The sequence below is a fragment of the Alosa pseudoharengus genome, unplaced genomic scaffold (genome assembly GCF_046254945.1).
Source record: "Alosa pseudoharengus isolate Yale_2024_CS ecotype anadromous, Long Island Sound unplaced genomic scaffold, YU_APseudo_1.1 YU_APseudo_1.1_scf_4, whole genome shotgun sequence".
Classification (NCBI taxonomy): Eukaryota; Metazoa; Chordata; class Actinopteri; order Clupeiformes; family Clupeidae; genus Alosa; species Alosa pseudoharengus.
The window spans coordinates 27,129,440-27,149,805 of record NW_027468774.1 but is presented as its reverse complement, the minus strand read 5'-3'; the positions used below and the strand labels follow the sequence as shown (position 1 = coordinate 27,149,805).

The 20,366-nt window shown below is 40.3% G+C and overlaps 1 protein-coding gene across 2 annotated transcripts; it reads left to right on the top strand.

Moving 5' to 3' along the window:
- Positions 1 to 3,415: 3,415 nt before the first annotated feature.
- Positions 3,416 to 17,819, top strand: LOC143102214 (perforin-1-like). 2 transcript variants are annotated; one of them, XM_076265678.1, is made up of 5 exons: positions 3,416 to 3,506; positions 11,544 to 12,093; positions 15,879 to 16,017; positions 16,351 to 16,574; positions 16,680 to 17,819. In XM_076265678.1, exons 2-5 carry the CDS (start codon positions 11,561 to 11,563, stop codon positions 17,566 to 17,568), a joined length of 1,785 nt encoding a protein of 594 aa, XP_076121793.1. In that variant the 5' UTR covers positions 3,416 to 3,506; positions 11,544 to 11,560; the 3' UTR covers positions 17,569 to 17,819. The 2 variants fall into 2 exon arrangements, with proteins under 2 accessions (XP_076121793.1, XP_076121794.1); XM_076265679.1 differs by having other exon boundaries at positions 3,420 to 3,506; positions 11,559 to 12,093.
- Positions 17,820 to 20,366: the final 2,547 nt, after the last annotated feature.

Here is a 20,366-nt window from a genome sequence, read left to right as displayed (position 1 = left end):
GAAGCTAAAACATTTTCTTTGGGTTTCCACACAATCACATCTTTACTTTGCATCTCAACCTGTTAACAGAGAGTGTAAGGTCAGCTTTTGCTTTTTTATAGCCTACCATGAATTGTCCACCTTTGCCATGGCAAAGAATCGTACCTGTGTCCATTTAAACGGACCCAGTGTGAAGGCAACATAACATGTGAGTTGTGTCCTCCTCATGTGGAAGATCTAATGTTCGCGTTCACAGTTTCAGCAGATGCTGACTCTCAAGCAAACACCCCATTGCTTTCCACCCGCTTGAGCCCTGTGTTACCTTATGCCTAGCCTGGCTAGCGCCACCACTTCTCAATGAGACGTGGTCTGGGAACCAAACGTTAATTTTCTCGTATTTGAAAGAAATGCCCAGATCCGTTTATTGGGTGCCACGGATGTCTATCAAATGCGTCTGTGCATAGCTCATCATCGTCTTGCTTTCCCCCCCTGTTCTGTGATTGGTTCCCTATCTGAGGCAAAAATTAGGGCGGTAGTTTCCAGGCTGCCTTAGCAGCGTGAATCAAATCGCGCGCAAGGCAGCATGGGAACACCCAGGCTACCTTATGCCATCCTTACACCAGAAGACTTTGCAAAGATTTGGAAAAGATTTTTGAAAGACTACAATCTCAGACCTTCTCACATCTATAATAATAATAATAATAATAATAATAATAATAATAATAATTCTCACATCTAAAGACAAGTCATTGAGTTTTAAAGTCACTGACTAGTCACAGACTATGATTTGACTAGGGAATGACTAGGGATATTGCAGGGTCACTATTTCCAAGACTTTGTCAGGCCAGCAATGTGTACCTAAACTAGTGGAAAGGTCTCATGTTGACAAAAGCCTTTGTAATCAACTGCACCCCCGTTTATATACATACAGTAAACTAGAAAGTCTCTGGTTTCAGCCGCCATTTGGTCTCGGCTCTGCTTCAGGGCAATTCCATGGAAAATTTATTTTTTTGTAACATCCATAACGCCAATGAAATGTGATGGTATGGTATGATGTGAATGATTACATGAAATTTGAGCATTTGCTATTTTTGGCTGAAGAATGTAAATGAGAAAAAAATGCACAAAAAATGAATGTTATCATTCACATCATACAAATGCCAAGGCATGTCACTAGCGTTGGATGTGACAAAAAGTCAATTTTCCGTGGAATTGCCCATCAACGTCGATGCTCCTCAATGGTTGTAGTTGGTGCCTGGATTTTAGGGACATTGGAAATGGGCTTCAATGAGCTCTTAGCCAGACGGACTTGCAGAGCTAATCCCAAATTTGCCGGAAGTTCATCTGTTAATTCCCAGGCCAGAGAAGGACCTCAGTGTGCCACTAAAGTGACTGACTAGGCTCATAGATTGGTGAAGGAGAATGCTTAATTGTTGCCAACTAGTTGAACACAGTGATTATATGCTTTTGTGAGCTCGCCATTATGAAAGCAAGAATTTCGCTGGCAGACCTTTACAAAATGTCACCACTATGTAAATCATCATAAATAATACTAACACCAAACACACTTGGCTCTGTAGTACAAATTATTTATGTACATACTGTAAACAAATGCAGTCTTAACTTCATCAGCCCGTCTACCTCATATTTGCATTAACTGCTGTGCCTGGTGAAGACACGCCTCGACCATTTGCAAATCAAGTCTTTTGTCATGTACGACGGCCCAGCTTTTGTCTTATGCCAGACTTCACCATAGGTGGTCGGCGCCAATTAAGCATGCATAGGTCCGGGGCGTGTCTGAACTTTTCCACTGGAGCAGACAAAGAGCCTACTAACAGAATATAAGGCTGTGACTTATGACAATCGTGAGGTGACTTGGGCAGAGGCGACTTTGTTCATGTGCTCCTCCGAGCCGGCTTGTAATAAACCTGGGAGCGTCTCCCTTTTTTAACACATCTCAGTTCGGTTTTGCTTTCACGTCATTTTTAATTCTCACCAAAGCTCTTAGCCACTCAAGCACACCAGTGTGTGTGATCATGGTGTGTGTTTTAAGAACCACTGCCTCCACGCACTGTCGACTAATGCACTAAACTGGAAATCTGGCTGTACAGGCCTACATCTCTTTTTTTTTTTTTTTTTTTAACACTATGATGTCCACACCAAAATGTAATTTCTGTTTATAAAAACATAGCAAAGTGAATTTATGGGTAACCTATGGTCATGTCCATTTACGTTGTGAGTTAAATGTGTTCCCTGCAGATGTCTGGATAATAGGTGAGGTAACAGATCATGCATGTGTAGGCCCTCTTGCTGTTTTAGCTCTTGCTGATGCCTTGATCACAAGCATAACTAAAGTGTTTTTTGTTATTGTTGCAGTATCTGCCCTGTCCCCCAAATTGAAGACACAGTCACGCCCCTGCTTGAGCTGTCGCGTCTGAACCCATGTCCGTGTCTTTGGTTTTCGGGTCCATGTGCTGTTTGTTCGTCAAACCAACCGTGTTTGTTTAATCCCCTCTATAACTGCATTTAACCAAAGCTAGTAAGTCCTTTCTCTTGTAGTCCCACCGCTTGAGAATTTACACATCAGGCCCACATCATATTCAATGCATGCTTAGCAAAGCTTTCTAGTGCTCACTCAACAAATGTGTGCCTGCACTACCTGTTTGCTGAGAGTGTGGATACCTGTGTGTTTGGCTGTGTGTGTGAATATTTATCTCTTGCACAGGTGAGGGGTGTCTTGGGGTCCTCCTTCGCCCTCCAGTGGTTCACCTGGTACCATTTCTCCACGCTGGTATTGGCTCTTTTATATCTAGAGAATATAAATATTTATACATATTGGTTACCCATATTGTGGCTATTGGATGTGGTTGATGGTTTAACTATTCTTTCACACAAACATATGGGCATTTGTGAGCATTTTTGGGCAGTAACCAGGCGGTAACCAGGTATGCCATGCTGTTGGAGGTGCAAACAAATGCTGCATCGTTATTGAGATCATATAGAAAGTAGCTGGCTCAAGGGTTATAAAAGTATTTTATCATGTGTATTTGTATAATGAAAGCACTGTTTTTGTGTGTTCACCTCTGGCTCCTTGGCTATCATTTGGGTAACTATAACAGGCTATTTGACATCTTTAGAACATTAAACATATCGGTGGTGCCAAATGTTGAGTTACTCCAGTCTAGATTTTTTGATGTTAATCACTCCTATGATATATTGCTATTGTCTATCTAAAGTAAAGTGCCTGTTTTGAAGTTAACTGATGGTCAACCCCCCCCCCCCCCCCTTCTTTCTGGGTGGTGTAGTCGGGTAATTGTAGTTGTGTGCCCTGTGCGTGTGCCCTGTTGTCACACTCACATTAACACTCAGATCTTGTGTGAACATCTCAGTCTTTTTGTTCACAAGTCTAAATAAAGCATTCTTTTTCACATCACTCAGAAGGTATTTAAAGAATGACGAGAAGTTATTTTGCATTTCCACACTGTATGTACTGCATGCCACAGTGTAACGTAAAGTGTGTATGTAAGGTAAGGTTTTGATTTTTTGTACCATGGATTGTCCACTTTTGCCATTGTAGAGAACTATATGAGTATGTTAATGTATATATATATATATATAAGGTGCAGTTTCTATGGTTGTTTGATGGTTAATCTAAACACACTTTTGATTATTATTATTATTATTAGTAGTAGTAGTAGTAATAGTATTATTAGGCCTATTATTATTATTATTATTATTATTATTATTATTGTTATTATTGCACATACTGCTGATCATTTGACCTTAGAGCTAGCTCAAGTAATGTCTTTTATAAATGTAAACTGTTGTATTTTTTCTAATCAAGGAATGTGCTTGCAATGTTTGGGTTTTAATATTTGTTTTGAAGACTGCAAATGTTAGCAGCTACAGTTTTTCTGCTGGGTTTTAAAAAGTTATTTATTATTATCAATACATATAGGCCTTAAAAAGTCTTAAATACTTTCAAATATTACGCATTAGGTCTTACACTGCCAAAATAAAATCTAACCAAGTGTTAATCTTAAATTAAGATAAAAAAATGGTATGGTTGGTATTGTTTTAAGTATAATGACACTTACCTAACGCGCTCTCATTTTGACCTAATTTAATAAGACTATGGCCCAGAGTTTGGCGGAGGAGCAGAACTACGCCAAGGCGGGGGCTCTGAAATGGGTGAGACCTCTCTGGTGAAATGAATTTGAATAAACCAATCATGCATCTAAACATGCATCCAGCTTTACATTTTGATCTATCTATCAAATAAAACATTATCCCTTTATCGTAAGAATGGGACATTCTGCCGTCCTATGTGAAAAATTAAGCAGGGGTGCGTATCTACTAAAGTTAGGTTAAAGGTTAAAGTAAAGTGTTGCCAAAGTAAGCAACGATGTTGCTGATCCACCATGGTATGACGCAACTTGCGCCGTAGTACCAAAAACGAAGTTTATAATGCATACAGTATAATAAGTTATATTATTATATAATTACTTAAGCAGGCCAATATTTGTCATTACTTGTGTTAAATATCTGTGTTCAAAAATGTGTAGCCTAGAAAAATGTAACGTTATCACAGATTTGCATTGTCTATTTCGTGGCGCAACGGTAGCACGTTGGTACTCTGCACACATAACCAGTGTTCACAACCTATATCTCTTCTTTTCACTTTTGGGTAAGAGTAGACACAACAGTAGGCTACACAACAGGTTTTGACCCTAAATATTTATAGTTACTCTTCATCAAGAGACCGGTAGGAACATGACATCAGTTAAAAATAATAGTTTCAAATAAAGATCCACAGCATTATTTAATATTTCTACATTTCACTGCATGTAGCCAGAATACCGTAACAGTAGCCTTTCAAAACCAACACGCGAATTAACATAAGTAGCAAGAATGAGTCCAGGGGAATCTGTCTTTTAATGACCATTAAGCTACAGCCTAGATCAGTGTTTCTCAAAGTGTGGTCCGGGGACCACTGGTGGTCCGCAAGCTATCCCAAGTGGTCCGTGAGCAGACGTGATAAAATATAATATAGATGAGTTGTTTGCAATATTGAACCAACTTGTATGTAAATCCAAACAGTTCTGCAACACTGTCTGCAAGATATGCCAGTTTAAATCATATGAATCCTCTGACACAATAAGCAAAGTGCAGAGACAATAAGCAAGGTGGTTCAGTGAGTAGGCCTATTGTGTAGGCTAATATACTGTTAAGTAGGTCTAATCTTTTTTTTTTTTTTTTTTTAAGCTAGGTGGTCCGTGCATTTCTTTTTTATTGGTTAAGTGGTCCTTCGTCTGAAAAAGTTTGAGAAACACTGGCCTAGATCAATCATTGAGTCACAAGAAAATCAATCATCTCGTCATTTTTGATTAGGTGCATCATTTTTGGTTAGGCACTCCTGACACTGACAACATCACCAATCGGAACTACCAAGGATCGAAGTGTAACTGTTAAGGGCAGTAGTTCAAACCACCACACTTTTACATCTGAAAGTTTGAACTCTGCTATCTAGAAACACCAAATCCATGAACAATGGATCGGACTACAAAGGTTGCGACTTTCTAGAAACGCACCCCAGGTTGGATGTGATACGGTATTTACAACGGATCTGAAATACAAACATCTTTTCGTGAATTTAATTGCTTGGAAGAGCAGAAGAAATATTAGATATTATTTTGATCAGATGCACAATAAATATAGAGATTGTAAATGAGATCTTGGCTAATTGTGCCATTTGAGGGTGGAAATTTTCATTGACTTTATCATTTTATCTGAAGAAGGACATGTTAAGCTATGAGAAAAATATATTGGGCCAGCTCAATAACTAACGGGATGCCTAACATAATAAATTGACAATGTAATAAAGTTCTGAAACAATAACAGAATAACTTTTTGCCAGTATTGTAATAAGTTCCAAGCAAACAAACGTTCGCTGCTAAGTTCCCTCGCGGTCATTCAGGAAAGTTTTCTTAAAGGAACAGTATGTAAGATTGTGGCCAAAACTGGTACTGCAATCACTTTCAAATTACTGTAGAGCGGTGTATCCCCTCCCCCTCTCCCCTGACTAGCAGAGCTGGCAACCTGGATGCCGAAACACTACTGACTTTGTGATTAGTAGACAGGTGGAGGGTGGCGCATCAGGCCAAAACACAACATGACAACATCAACATCAGTTGAGGGCTGCAACTTCACTTTTTAAATGACAATATCCTGGCCGGACTACTGTTGTCAGTGATATAAGTATTTGAAATGAACATGATTTCTTAATGTCTAGTGACATATCAGGGCCATTTTATGATTAATTGAAATACATTTCTTACATACGGTTCCTTTAAGTATAAGTATAAGTATAAGTATATATAGTCTTTTGATCCCGTGAAGGAAATTTGGTTTCTGCATTTATCCCAATCCGTGAATTAGTGAAACACACTTAGCACACAGTAAGGTGAAGCACTAATCCCGGCGCAGTGAGCTGCCTGCAACAACAGCTGCGCTCGGGGAGCAGTGAGGGGTTGCGTGCCTTGCTCAAGAGCACTTCAGCCGTGCCTACTGGTCGGGGTTCGAACCGGAAACCCTCCGGTTACAAGTCCGAAGCACTAACCAGTAGGCCACGGCTGGTTCTTGAACAGCGGTGGAACATTCCTTCATGGTTAAATCTTTGGTTCCGGTGTTACATGGCAACTGCACCCATGTTAACTGGCTGCGTTGGTGACGTTTCATGAGTGATGACGTTTCTTTGACAGATGTGGCCGCTTGCAGATTTGTCATTTTATGATGGAAACTGGAGACAAACAAATACAAATATGCATGACATATTTAAATGTCAAAATTGTCTGTAGTACGCTACATGCACTGGACCATGAATATAAAAAATAAATACCTACTGTAAATAGCCTAATAATAACTCCACATGGGTATCGAACCTGCCTCCTACTGTAAATGAAACCTCTTACATTATAACCACTCATCTACGTACTTGCACCACAAACCCGCTGACAAGTCACAGTGAAATTTACTTGACTTATGCTATACAATTAAAAGAAGTCAGCTAATATATGTTATTATGATTGTAGCAAGTTAACACGACTGATCATGGTATATGGCTACAGTGTTGTCTTGCTACAGCAGTTGCCCATGCCAGTAGGTCTTCAAAGTATCATGGTTAAGTTTTTTTAAACATTTCACTGACTGCTGGTCAGGCTCTCTGTGGCCACCTAGTCTATCTGTAGCCTAAATTGAGGAAGCATTGCTGGAATGCTAAAAATAAATAAAAAAAACTGTGATGGGGGAGGATTGAACCCATGTCGACTGCGTGAAATAGCAATGTGTAGGCATTAACCTGTTGCGCCACAGGAGAAGCACCAGTTTGCAAATTGAGAAATAAAGTATAAAAAAAAACATCAAAACCATGTTTATGTCAGCAACATTAACGTTAATAGCCTATAAGCCTAAGAGTTTGACTCTCCCTGTGCACAAATATTGTATAAAATATGGCATGTTTTAAAACACTATTCATTCAAAGTGAGTTGAAAGGAACCTTAAAACATGTGCAAAGCTTATTCAGCTCTTTTGGATGGAGATCAGCTATGTGATGCAATATAAATATTGGTAGCTCTATAGCCATGTTCATTTTGTCAAAGTAGTTTTCAAATAAATGGTTGGAGACCCCTGATCTAAACCTACATAATATTCCAAGTGTAATAAAACGTATAAATAAACCTTAAACTAAATAAATACAGCCCTAATTCCCAGGGAGAGAGAGAGAGTGTGTATGCCGGGGTGTTTGTATGTGCATGGTCAGGTCTTAAAGCAGATATTTGAAAGAGACAATAGTACAGGTAAGTATGGCATGAAAGTGTAACACTATATATCCCATAAAGAGAGTAATATAAGTATATTATTGACCCCTTGCAAGTGACGTCACGTTTTGTTCGCGCCACAGCAAAATAGCCTAGTGGACGGCAAGAACACGAATCAAATCAATGGGTTGTAATGGGACATATCGCACAGCTAGGAGATTATAGTGAGATTTAACCGTAGTAATGCCCTTCCACGACTGTTGGCTTATTGTTTGGAATACAACAACATCCCATGTTCTTGCATAGATATATTTTGGTTTGTTTTCTTTGTGTTTCGGGAGTATTTCAACCACAATTGCATGCTTATCTCCTCAGTGTATGAAGCACAGCAGCGGTTGCTATAGCAACCATAGACTCTGAACAGGACGGCAGATAGCACTTACGGTGTGTTTCCACACAACGAAATTTCGCGTCGCTCTCATTGAGGTTGAATGGAGACGAAATTCGCCCTAGTTGGGCGAAATGAAAGCGAATCGCCGAGGCAGGCGAAACAAAGTTGGCCAAAGTTTAACTTTATTTAAATGAGGACCATTCGAGAACCAATCAGGTCCGCGTCTTTGTGTTTGGAGGCAGGAGTTACAAAAAAGTCTGACCAAGATGGCGGAGACTACCTGAGCTGTAACGCGAAAATTTGTATGTGATTAAAATGTTTCTACACGAACATTGGCACTTAAACAACAATTCATGTTCATAGAAACAACAAGGTCAATAAGACATAATATATTTCATACCTGTGTTGCAGCATGTAGCCTAGCTGTCTAGCTAGGTTTACAATGCAATCCAATGTCCTAAAATACTAGCATTTCGCCTGTCAGCTAGCTAAAAATGATCGAGTGCTTAAACTAACATATATAGTGGTCTATTTAGTGGTGTATGTGCTCTGACTAAGTTCGTGTGGCATATAAACCACAATTCGTGTTGATACAAGTGCCAATGTTCGTGTAGAAACATTTTAATCACATACAAATTTTCGTGTTCCAGCTCAGGTAGTCTCCGCCATCTTGGTCAGACTTTTTTGTAACTCCCGCCTCCAAACACAAAGACGCGGACATGATTGGTTCTCGAATGGTCCTCATTTAAATAAAGTTAAACTTTGGCCAACTTTGTTTCGCCTGCCTCTGCGATTCGCTTTCATTTCGCCCAACTAGGGCGAATTTCGTCTCCATTCAACCTCAATGAGAGCGACGCGAAATTTCGTTGTGTGGAAACACCGTTAGGCAAAGTCTTTGGCAAGATCTGAATGTAAACAGATAATACAGTTCAAGTTTTTTTATTTCCTATTTCTTTCAATTCTTAAGACATGTAGGCCTAAGAAGTAAGTTTATTCACTGGGCAACGTACAAACTGACGAGTTACATTAGCCCTAGCACTATGAGCTACGATAAACGTTAGCTAGAATAGCTAGCTTCTAAGTGTGGCAGCTGAGTTATTATTTCATGTTCTGATATGACATTCTTAACGTTTTGACTATGTTTCAACTGATAAAAGCAAGACAAATCGCTTTGCAATGTTTTAGTCCAGAAATACTTATGGGTGTTCATTTCCCATACAGTAGCCTAACGTTATACGACCTAACTTTATCTCCCCTTGCTGTTACCACCAGTTTTAATAACTTTACATTTGCGATCATGACCCATTTCCTCTAACAACACCACTGGCATCTTCTTTGACTATCAGACCTCAAACAGCAATACATTGAACTACAAAGATGTTATAGTAATGGTATTCAGTTCATCATAATCGTTATGACATAATGTAATTTGCCGTCCGTCTTCTATCTTTTTGCCGTCCAGCATGGAGCCGTCACGTGACTTAAGTCACGTGTCTGCAAGGGGTGAATTACATTATCAGCTCCAGTTATTATTTTTTTAAAGAATGTTTTTTTCAACCAAGCCAATAACGTAATAACCAGCCAATATTGTAATAGCTTGTTACATTATTGACAAAAAGTTGTGTTATTGTTATTGTTACCAAATGTTATTGGTTTAGAAATGTTATTACGTTATTGGCAATTTATTACTTTATGGCTTTATTACCTTAAAAGCGGCCAAAATGATTACGTTATTGGACGTTATTACATTATTGGCTGCTACAGATGTCTTAAAATAAGTTCAACTCTTATTCAATTAGGTCGAATGATTTTACGAGAAAGTGCAAGGTAAGTCTCTTCATACTAAGGGCCAATCTCAATTCTCTATTTTACCCCTTCCCCTTCCCCCTTCCCCTTAGTTTTGCGCGTGCACGTGAGACGAAGGGCTATCTCAATTCTCATTTCGATCGAGGGGTAGGGATAAGGGCAAGGGGTAGATACCCCTTAAAACCAAGTAAGATCGGGAGCTTACTTGAAACCGAGGGGTAAGAGAAATACCCAACATACAACGCTCACACCGGAAAAATAAGCACACGAGAGATTCATTGACATGAAATGTTGGCATTAATAAGGATTATAAAATTAAAATGGTAATTGTTTTATGTTGCATTCAGTCTTGTGACCATATATTGAAGGTCCTGTTCTTCACGAAGAAGTTTTCAAAAATCGCTGTTTTGTGAATGTTAACAGCACATCATTATTTGCGCGAATGTCTCGCATTTTACATATTTCCATGTCTAGCCCGCGAATTGGCAGCATACCATGTCAGAAAAGTCCAACAGCAGCTAAATTCGCTGAACTTTTTTACCGCTCGTCTGATATGAATGCTGCATAGGCCTACTGCTGCCGACTCCTCGCATAGGCTATTACAGGTAGCGATTGCTTCTGATGTCAAGTAACGACCATTTGGATATTATTGTAAAATATCGAAGGAGTTGTGGGATGTTTACATAGCAAACTGCATGTTTATTTTGTCCCCCATCCCTGTTTCATTCACCCGGACCAGAAGGTAGGCTGCGAACGAACATAGGCACGCTCTGCTGTTGTTGAAATAATTCCTGAACGGTTTTATTCCGAGCTGAAAATGCAATGATAGCCTATTTGACAGAAGACAGGTTGCTAGTGACAAAACATTAGCTTTCACGATCTCTGTAAATTACGTTAATTCAAGTGTTTCAATCATTTAGCTCTCCCTTATGGTTGGCTAGTGGTATCTCATTTCCAAGGGGAATATTCTTCACCCCTATGTCTTGCCACTCGGTTTCGAGGGACAAGGGGTAGGGGTAAGATGAAGGGATAGGGGAAGGGGAAGGGGTAAAACAGAGAATTGAGATTGGCCCTAAAAACAATACCAACTAGATTTTTTTTAATCTTAGATTAATAACACTTGGTAAGATAAGCAGTTTTTGCAATGTAGGCTATATGTTAATGTTCATTTAACGTTACTTAAACAATGTTTTTAGCTGCATAGATTGAAGTTGTTGTTGTGCAGTATATTACAATGTAATAAAATAAATTATCATATTTATGTGGGACTGATAACTGATTAAAAAAAAACTTTGTAGCTTGTGAAGAAATTCAGAAAACAAATTTTATTTCCTTTGCTAATAACTCTGGAACTGGTTTTCCTTAATATGTTTGATTTTTTTCAATTTAACTAGTTGGAACCCACAGATACCCTGTTTTTAATTTTAAGAGAATATTAGAAGAACTGACTATGTTCATTTTCTCAGACTTCTTAGGAAGTAATCAGAGATGCACTGTGACAACAAGAAGACCAGGTTATGTTGACAATTTGTATGTTTGTCTTAAATCAGCACATCAGCAGGCAGTGATGTTCCTGACGACCACCACCATATTGGCAGGGGTCATTCTGTTCCTGCCCTATCCCTCCCTCCAGTCATGCATCTCTGGCACAAAAGAGCACTGCCAAGGGGCAGAAATTGCCCCGGGATCATCCTTAGTTGGTGAAGGTTTTGATATTACCACAATGCAACGTAAGGGAGCTTTTGTTATAGATATGGAGACATTTGAAACTCCAAACAAAACCTGCACCCTCTGTGCAAACCCCCACCGTGGAGGGAAAATGGAGAAAATTCCTACATCTGTCATTAACTGGAGGCCTCTTCATAAATGTAGCATAGCTATCAAGAGCGAGCTACTGGAATCTGCCTTGTCAGTGGCTGATCAAGTTAGCAAGAGTGTGGAGAACAACTGGAAGATTGATCTAGGTTTGAGTAAGGGAAGGTATGGAGGTTCACTAGCTCTTTCTGGGACAAATTCAAAACTGACCACAACTGCCATGGAAAAGAGCAAACAAGACCGTTTCAACTTTGTGAGTCACTCAGTACATTGTGGAGTTTACAGGTACAGAGTTTTCTTTCAAACATTTTCTCGGTATCCCACTATGGGAAGTTCCTCTGGCGTGACCGACCACGGAAGCACCTATTGCACCAGGTCTGGTTTCTTGGTGTTTTAAATCCCCAACGTTGTCTTCAAGGCAGCGCAGCCTGGAAGGCGGTAGGGTTAGGCATGAGTTAAGGTTAGGGTTAGGTTTAGAGTTAAGGTTAGAACTAGGTGCCATTAAGCCGACGGTGGCAGCGCTGCCTGGATGACGACGTTGGGGGCTTAAAACACAATCGAGCACCACGTCTGTCTGTAGACAGACCAATTATAGCCTAAATTGCGGAAGTCCTACGTCACTCTATATAACCGGCTGTACACTTTTCTCATACTCGCTTTCTTCCCTGTGAAGATTACTATCTTCCTCAGCAATCTTGTTCTACTAAACTGAAGCACCAATGCAAAAACAGCCTCAGTGCTGTTTTTCTGCCTTTAAGCTAACACATTACGTTGAGCTTCTAAGGTGAAAGAGTCTTTGCTCTGCAAAACAAAAAGATGGCTTCACCCAGTGCCATTGGGTCAGTGGATTCGGCTAAGGATGGTTAGTCGAGCCAGTGCCTTTTCTACTTGCGAAGCCATGAAATCAGGAAAGCACTTGTGTATGGTAGCTAAACAACCACTGCTGCAACATGCCGATGAAGGTTCTAGAACAATGTTTTTGCATTACTGTGACCGCGAGAGACAACCCACCTCCCTCCACCTGTGCCTATGCGAGCAAAGCAGCTGGCAAAGCAGCAGCCCCTCGTGGGTGCAATATTATGTGGAATGCCCTGAACATTCGTCGTTGTTTGACCAGCACCTACTCTCTGACGAAGCGGTGGTGTTGGTCGACAAGGTTGAGGAGGAAGACAAAGAAATGATCTTCCACCTCCTCACGAGGGCAGATCGGCAAACGGGAACTGGCCGACATGGCTTCGTGCTAAACATATTAACTTCCTACACGGTTGTCATATCTGTGGAAGAAATTTTACTTAGACATCTATAAATACTGATAGTCTTTCTTAGTTAGTAGTAGCATTTATACCTCACATTGTATCACTGTATCATTACACTTCCTTCAACACATACACACTTGTTTCAGCCCAATGAGTAGAAACATTAGGTTTAGGAACATTAGAACATTTAAAAGGTTAAGAAAATTTCTATCGTCACAGATAGATCTACAGAAACACAAGTGGTGTCAAAGCAAAAGCACAAGGTTAAATTCCATTTTCCCCTGACATGACCTAGTACATGACCTTCACAAGCTCTCGCGCAAGCTGCTTTTGTGGAGTAGCAACCGGTTCAGAAATCATGAACACGGGGTCACATCTTCTCTCCAGGGGAAATCCCTTTCATGGGGAATGGAGGCTCTACCCCCATCAGATCTGGGAGAGATATGTCAGGGCTGCAACTCTCGCCAGAGTAAGAGAAAACGGACTGCCTCTCCTATTAATAGCTTCACATTGGCTGGGAGACTGTGACTAGCAAAGATTAGTTAGATGCTGGCGGGGGAACCCTGGTCTCTTCCTTTGCACATAGATTTGTCTCAAGCACACGCACAGATTCAACATCCCCAGCCAGAGCTCTGGGTCATGAGAAGTTGAATTTAAATGCAGCGGGTCTCCTCCGCGAGGTCATTGATACTATTCAGAGTGCTAGGGCCCCCATGTACCCTTTGATAATAAATGGCATGAGTTTGATGACTGGTGTGAGCACAGAAGTTTAATCCTTTTCCGTTTTCAATCTCAGATGTGTTATTCTGTTTACAAGAGCTATTACACAAAGGCAGAGCCTGCGCTGATATTAAAGTGTAAGTGGCTGCTATATCTGCTTGTCATGTTCATAAAAGACAGTTCATAAAAGGTGTACGCCGGCTACGGCCACCTTCAAAACCTATAATGCCTTCATGGGATCTGCCCATAGTCTTGAAAGCTCTCTCAGAAGCCACATTCGAGTCTTTGGATTGTGTTGTCATGAAACACCTCACGCTAAAGAAAGCACTTCTCCTGGCATTGGTTTCAGTGAAGATAGTAAGTGAATTTGGAAGCTTTTTCAATGCACTCTTACCCTGGAAATCCAGAGTTCTCGCGAGAGCACAATTTGAATTGAGCCCGCAAGATACTCTGGCCACGAGCAATGATCCAAATGTCTTCTATCTCTCGAGCGAGAGGGACCAATTAAATCGGTGTAGGCGGGACAAAGGCGAGCTACACTGATGACGACAGTGCTGCGAATCATCTAGAAAACACTGCAAGATGGCTACCGATGAACACCAGTTGTTTGAAACGGCTTTGGCCGCTACAATAAAGGATTTAGATTTGGCTTTTCAACTAAAAGAGGAGCAGAAAATCGCCCTCAAATTGTTCCTTTGCAAGAAGGACGTTTTTGCAGTTTTGCCGACCGGCAAGAGTATGGCAAGAGTTTAATTGATCAGTTAGCTCCACTGGTAGCTAGGCGTCACACCGTGAATTGTTGTGATTGGTCGTAGCGTTATCCAACTGCGTGCAGTGAGAGTTTCAAATGCATGTTTGGTGCCGCCCCTCGAATTGGGCCATTTTCATTACTCGTGGCCAGACCCTTAATCTGAAAAATTTCCAGAGTTGGCTATATCCCCATAGTGAGATACCAAACTAATGTTTGAAAGAGTACGGTTACTTGACGTAACCACGGTTCTCTGATAACATGAGTGAGGTATCTCACTGCTTTTCCCTTCTTCCTTTAGCACAGGGAAAGCTTGCTGGAGAATGAGAAGAGAGGGTTGTGCAGCTGGTTAGGTGACGTAGGTTTTCCATCCCCTGCAATAGGTGCTTCATTGGTCGGCACGCCGGAGGTGCTTCCCATAATAAGATATCTCACTCATGTTATCAGAAAACCGTGGTTACATCAAGTAACCATATGGTTTCCAGTGCTTCCCAACATATTATGTTAATGTAGTATGTGAGTGAACATACATCCCTTTTCCAATGAATGGTATCAGCTCAACTCACCTCTACTCAGTTATGGTAATGTAGCTAGGTGCCATAGCGATGAAGAAGGACACTAGCATGGCGTCATTACACACAGTGGTAATAACAATATCTACAACGGAGGAAATCAAGGGGAGTTTGTTTCTGATTCATGGGCATGGCATGTGGTTGTTTGTGTTAATGTTCATTTTAATCCATGAGAAATCGTTTGTTAATTCAAAGACTCATTTTTTTTAACTGCAGGAAGTTATTCATTTGAATTAACATTTAATTATTCTGTTGTGAATAAAAATGTTCAGATACTGCGTTGCGTTAACGTGTTTGTCGCGCTAGCACAGTATATGGCTGAGGTATTTTTTTTTTTTAAATGAAGGTCCTTTCCAGAACACAGCAATGTCAATAGCGACTAATCAGTAACCTGCAATACTTTCATGTCACCTTCTGGTATCGCTTCAGTTTGCTTGGAACCTCAATGGAGGTGATACCAAAAATAGTACCAGGTACCAGTTTTTGCTAATGGAAATTCAAAAAAAGCGAGTAGAGTCGAGTTGAGCTGATACCATGCAGTGGAAAAGGGACTATAGATGAATGATAAAATGTGTTTTTAAACAGACTGCAGAATGGTTGTCCATTAGTTTTAGTGAAATGGTGACTGAGGTCAATTTTGTTTATGAGGCTCTAGTATGTAATGGCATGGAACAGTGAATTACTGAACACTAGACTATGTTGTGATAAAACGGTGGTGGTGGATGATGATGGTGATGATGATGATGAGGATTATTACTGTTATTCTTCTTGCAGGTACATGACGTCAAGCAATCCAAATTTGAATCAAGATTTCGAACAAGCCGTGGAAAAGCTCCCGCAGATCTATAGCCCAAGTAACAAAGTGGCTTATGATGCTTTCATTGACACATATGGCACTCACTTCATAAGACAGGTATCTAACTAGCAATTGCAATAGTATTAGTAATATCTACATGACAGTCTCATAGCATGGCACTAACATAGCCTAAGGTGAAACAAAAATGTTAAAACTGTACTGTAACTATTTATTATATTTGTAATATACTAAAACTATACACGAACTCAGAGTTCCTGAAATATATTCATCCTAATAAAATGAAACATACACAAGATTTTATCATTATACTAGGCCTACATCTGGCACATTAACCACTATGGAGGGGTATTGATTTTAGAATATGAATATTGTCTTAATTAATTTTGCCTTATAAGAACTTTCAGATGTTATACCTTTTATTCTCTACAGGTAAAGACTGGTGGCAAAATAGTATCAATGACCAGTATCAGGGAGTGCAAGGCCTCCATGATGGGGTTGAGCTCCGATGAGGTCAAGATGTGCCTCGGTGCTGAAGTTTCTGGAAAAATCCCATACAAGGTTGACATCGACCTTAATGCAGAAATGAAGTTCTGTAATGGGAAGAAAGAGAAAGTGCAGGGGAGAAGAAGCTTCTCAAACATCTTTCATGACAGGTGAGTCGGAGTGAAATTTTAAATTTAATTTAACGCCAAACTTTCCATGTTGGCATGACCATACAGTAATTTCCCTGGTTATTTTTTTCCATGTTTTGGGAATAGGATCACAGAAATCACCGGTGGGCAAACAACAGAAGGTGAGCTCCTTTTCTCTGCAGGTCGAGATGCCTCTGCTTATAATAAGTGGCTTGCATCCCTGCCAGTCAGCCCAGATGTGATCTCCTACACGTTGAAGCCCCTTCACCAGCTGATTCCAGATGGAAAGTTGAAGAGAGAGCTGAAGCAAGCCATCAAAGACTACATCCTCAGCAGGGGTGCCAAGAGGGAATGCTCTGGCCACTGCAGCCTTGGGAGGAGAACCAAGCCAAGGTCCTGTGAATGCCACTGTCAAAGTCACAAGGGGTTACGAACCAACTGCTGTCCAACGCGTCCTGGCTTAGCCATAGTTGCTTTGACCATCATAAAGGGACACGGTCTGTATGGTGACACTGCTTCTGGTACTGATGGGTATGTGAAGATCTTTGATGAGAATAAAATACCGCTTGGCAAGACACCCATGATTCTGAACAATGACAATCCTTACTGGAACTGGGAACTTAACATTGGTGACATGCTGCTGTCTGAGAACAGCAAACTCAGGATTGAAGTGTGGGATGAAGACGACAGGTACGATGACCTCCTTGGAGAGTGCTCTCTAAAACTTCAGTCGGGGGGTGACCAAGGGGAGAGGGTCTGCACTCTTAATTATGGGGTGCTGTTCTACAAGCTGAAGGTGACCTGTGGTCCAAGTCTGAGTGGCCCATCCTGTGCTGAATATGAGAGCTCTCCCATGGACAGTCTGTTGGAGAAGCTGTATGTCTCTCGTCATGCTCGTCCCATTCCAAAACGCATGCTTTTCCAAATGGGACTGCGGTTGGATGGGCAGGCATTCAACTACACGCTTACGGATAACAGCTCAGTTCTGAATGGAGATAAGGCTGACTGGCTCTAAGTTCAAGCATAAATGTTTCAGGATTCCATTCTGTCAATGCAGCTAGTTTGTTTTGCTGGTCAAGGTATTAGTTTTATGCAATTAGACTGATCCATGGGCTTACTGACCAGTTATATGTGTGCTATCAGCAAGAAATAAAAATGAAAAAAAAAGCAAAAAGAAAACATAACATACCTGATTACATGAAATGTACCTAAATTGTATTCACTTAGTGTGCATTAATTACTAATAAAGCATTTTGAAGCAAGTAATACATGTACATTTACATTTTGTAACTCTTTTGTGATATGAAAACCACAAATAAGTGACACTTGACACCAGCAAAATACATGGACTTTGATTACAACTCATGTAGTTTGTAAAATGCAACTGACTAACATTACACTATACCGTCTTTATCTGAATATTACTCATGGAGCAAAATAACATTCTGTTGACATTCTAATGAACTATTTACGTTTATATTAGCCAGTAATTTCATTTGAATGAGAATGAATAAATATTAGTCCTAGGCCTTGCAAGGTGGCAGAGGGGTCATTATCTGGCTGAACATAAGTGTAGCACACGGCTCAGAAAATGAGTATAAATGTCTGCTTAAAGAAATAGAAATAAAAAGGTCACTAAACTCGGCTACTGGAGGTAGATAATGACACCTAATAGATTCCTAATGAAAGGCTCTTCATATACAGTAATATATTTGTTTAAGAAATAACACTGGTATCGTGTATAGAACAGAAAAATAAGAATAAAATAGGTTTTTGTTCTGTGATAACCACATTGCCATAAACTACATTGTGAGCAGTTTATACTTGCAGTACCCGTTCAAACATGCTATTCCTGTAGAAAACCTGTAGCCCAATTGCATGCCCGCAGGTAGGAATGCTTTAAAAATAAGATGATAGGGAAAAACATAATTCCAGTTAAGCATTCAATAATGAATATTGAATATAATACATTAGCCTTAATGTGAAGTGAGCAGAATTTAGGCATGGCTGCATGTGACATTTTTTACAGATCAAAATGATCTGTATGCCAGTTCAGTCAAATGGGAGATCATCATATCAGGGAAAAGCAGAACTTTACTGTTTTTTTAGTACAGGAGTTAAACACAAATATAGTCTGATAAACAATACAATACAGCTGTTTCGAACGCAAATTCAACAGGTCAACTACATTTCTTCTATCTCAGATTCATCTGATCCATCCAAGTAAGTTCGGTAACTCAGAATAAATTCCATAGATTTAGGTGGTTCTCAAAGCTAAAATACAGATTTTTGTGACAGTTTGTTCTTATTATTTTTTTGCATCAATATTTAAAGGGTAAGGCTATTTGCACCCCTGGTACAATAACTAATATGTACCATTTCTTTTAAAAGGGGCCAGGCCAGCCACTGTTTTACTGTTAGTTTTTGGGTTTGTTTGTTTGCTTTCATTTTGTTTGTCTTTTTGTTTGTTTGCATTGTCTCTCTGTAACTGCTGGGGCTAACATCACTTGCTTAAGCTCGCACGCTTACAGCTCTTGTGCTGGGAGCTGGCTGTTCCTCTTTTGTCCTATCATATAGTCTTTGTACAAGGCCGGATCCGCAACTCAGTACTGCTCCTTTCGGGTTGGGTGCCACATGGAGGGAGATATTTTCTCGGTGTGTACTGGTAAACAACACGGTGTGGTATTTTGTAGTGGTATCCTGTAGTGGTATTTACTTCTTGTGTTTGCAGTGCTTGCCGTGTTGCATTCTTTTGTGGTGCTGGGTTTGCTGTCTCTCTCTCTCCCTCTCTCACCAGGGCCCCTCTCCAAGACGGGAGCTGTGTGTGCTGACCCGACCTTATTAGCCCGAGGAGTCTCAGCCAGTTATCCCATGCAGTCTTTCTTACTTACACACAACTTACATTCTGGATTGTATTTATACTATTTGTAATAAATTTGAGTATTTCGTATATGCCTTTTGTTAACTGTTCCTTTGTGGGGAAGGCCGAGAACCAGCCACGTTAGAGAGCTTATAGGTTTCTCCCGCCTGGGTTTAGGGGGTGGCGTAGTCAGAGTAGGTATTCTGCATGTCAGGTACCACACTATTTATCTATAATCTGCGCTATCTACTGCTGAACAATCCCTTACTCGTCTCTCTTTACTCCTCTCTCATTACTCTCAAGGGTCTCAAGGTGGGCTTTGGTCTGTAGTCTCCCCAAGGTGACGTAATGCAATGCATTGTGGGGGAAAGGAGAATCACTTCAAACGCTGTGAAATAGTACCTGCTTTTTCGTATTATATTCCGTTTTGTGATGCCCAACAACATCAAATACAATGGATAACAGTTTAAATGTTTATTACCAACAAGCAAATTGTGCAAATTCGTTGGAAAATGAACCCTGCAACACAGCCTTTAATGTTTATACCTTGGATAATGTAAAAGGAATTGAAAGTAAAATCAAGTCATTTTCATCTTTTTACCATGTTGCCAGGGATGGGCAGTATTTCTAATACATGTATTTAAAATACGTATTTCAAATACAAAATATTGTTTTGTAATTGAAACACTTGAAGCAAAAACTATCATTATTAACTTGTTCAGAAAATTGAAATAGTCTGGCGAGGTGGGGCCACAGGTTGGCACATTCCCGGGATGGACCTGCTGCGTCTTCATCCATTGTTTCGTCTCTTATCTAAATCTGACCATGGAGTTGACTTTGGCGGAAAGCTGAAGGTGATTGCTGAGGCTGTCCCAGTCAGTGGCGCCTGCACAATCCAATCACGTTTGAGAGGGAAACAACAAATTGAGGTTTTTTTTTAGAAGAAGTAATGG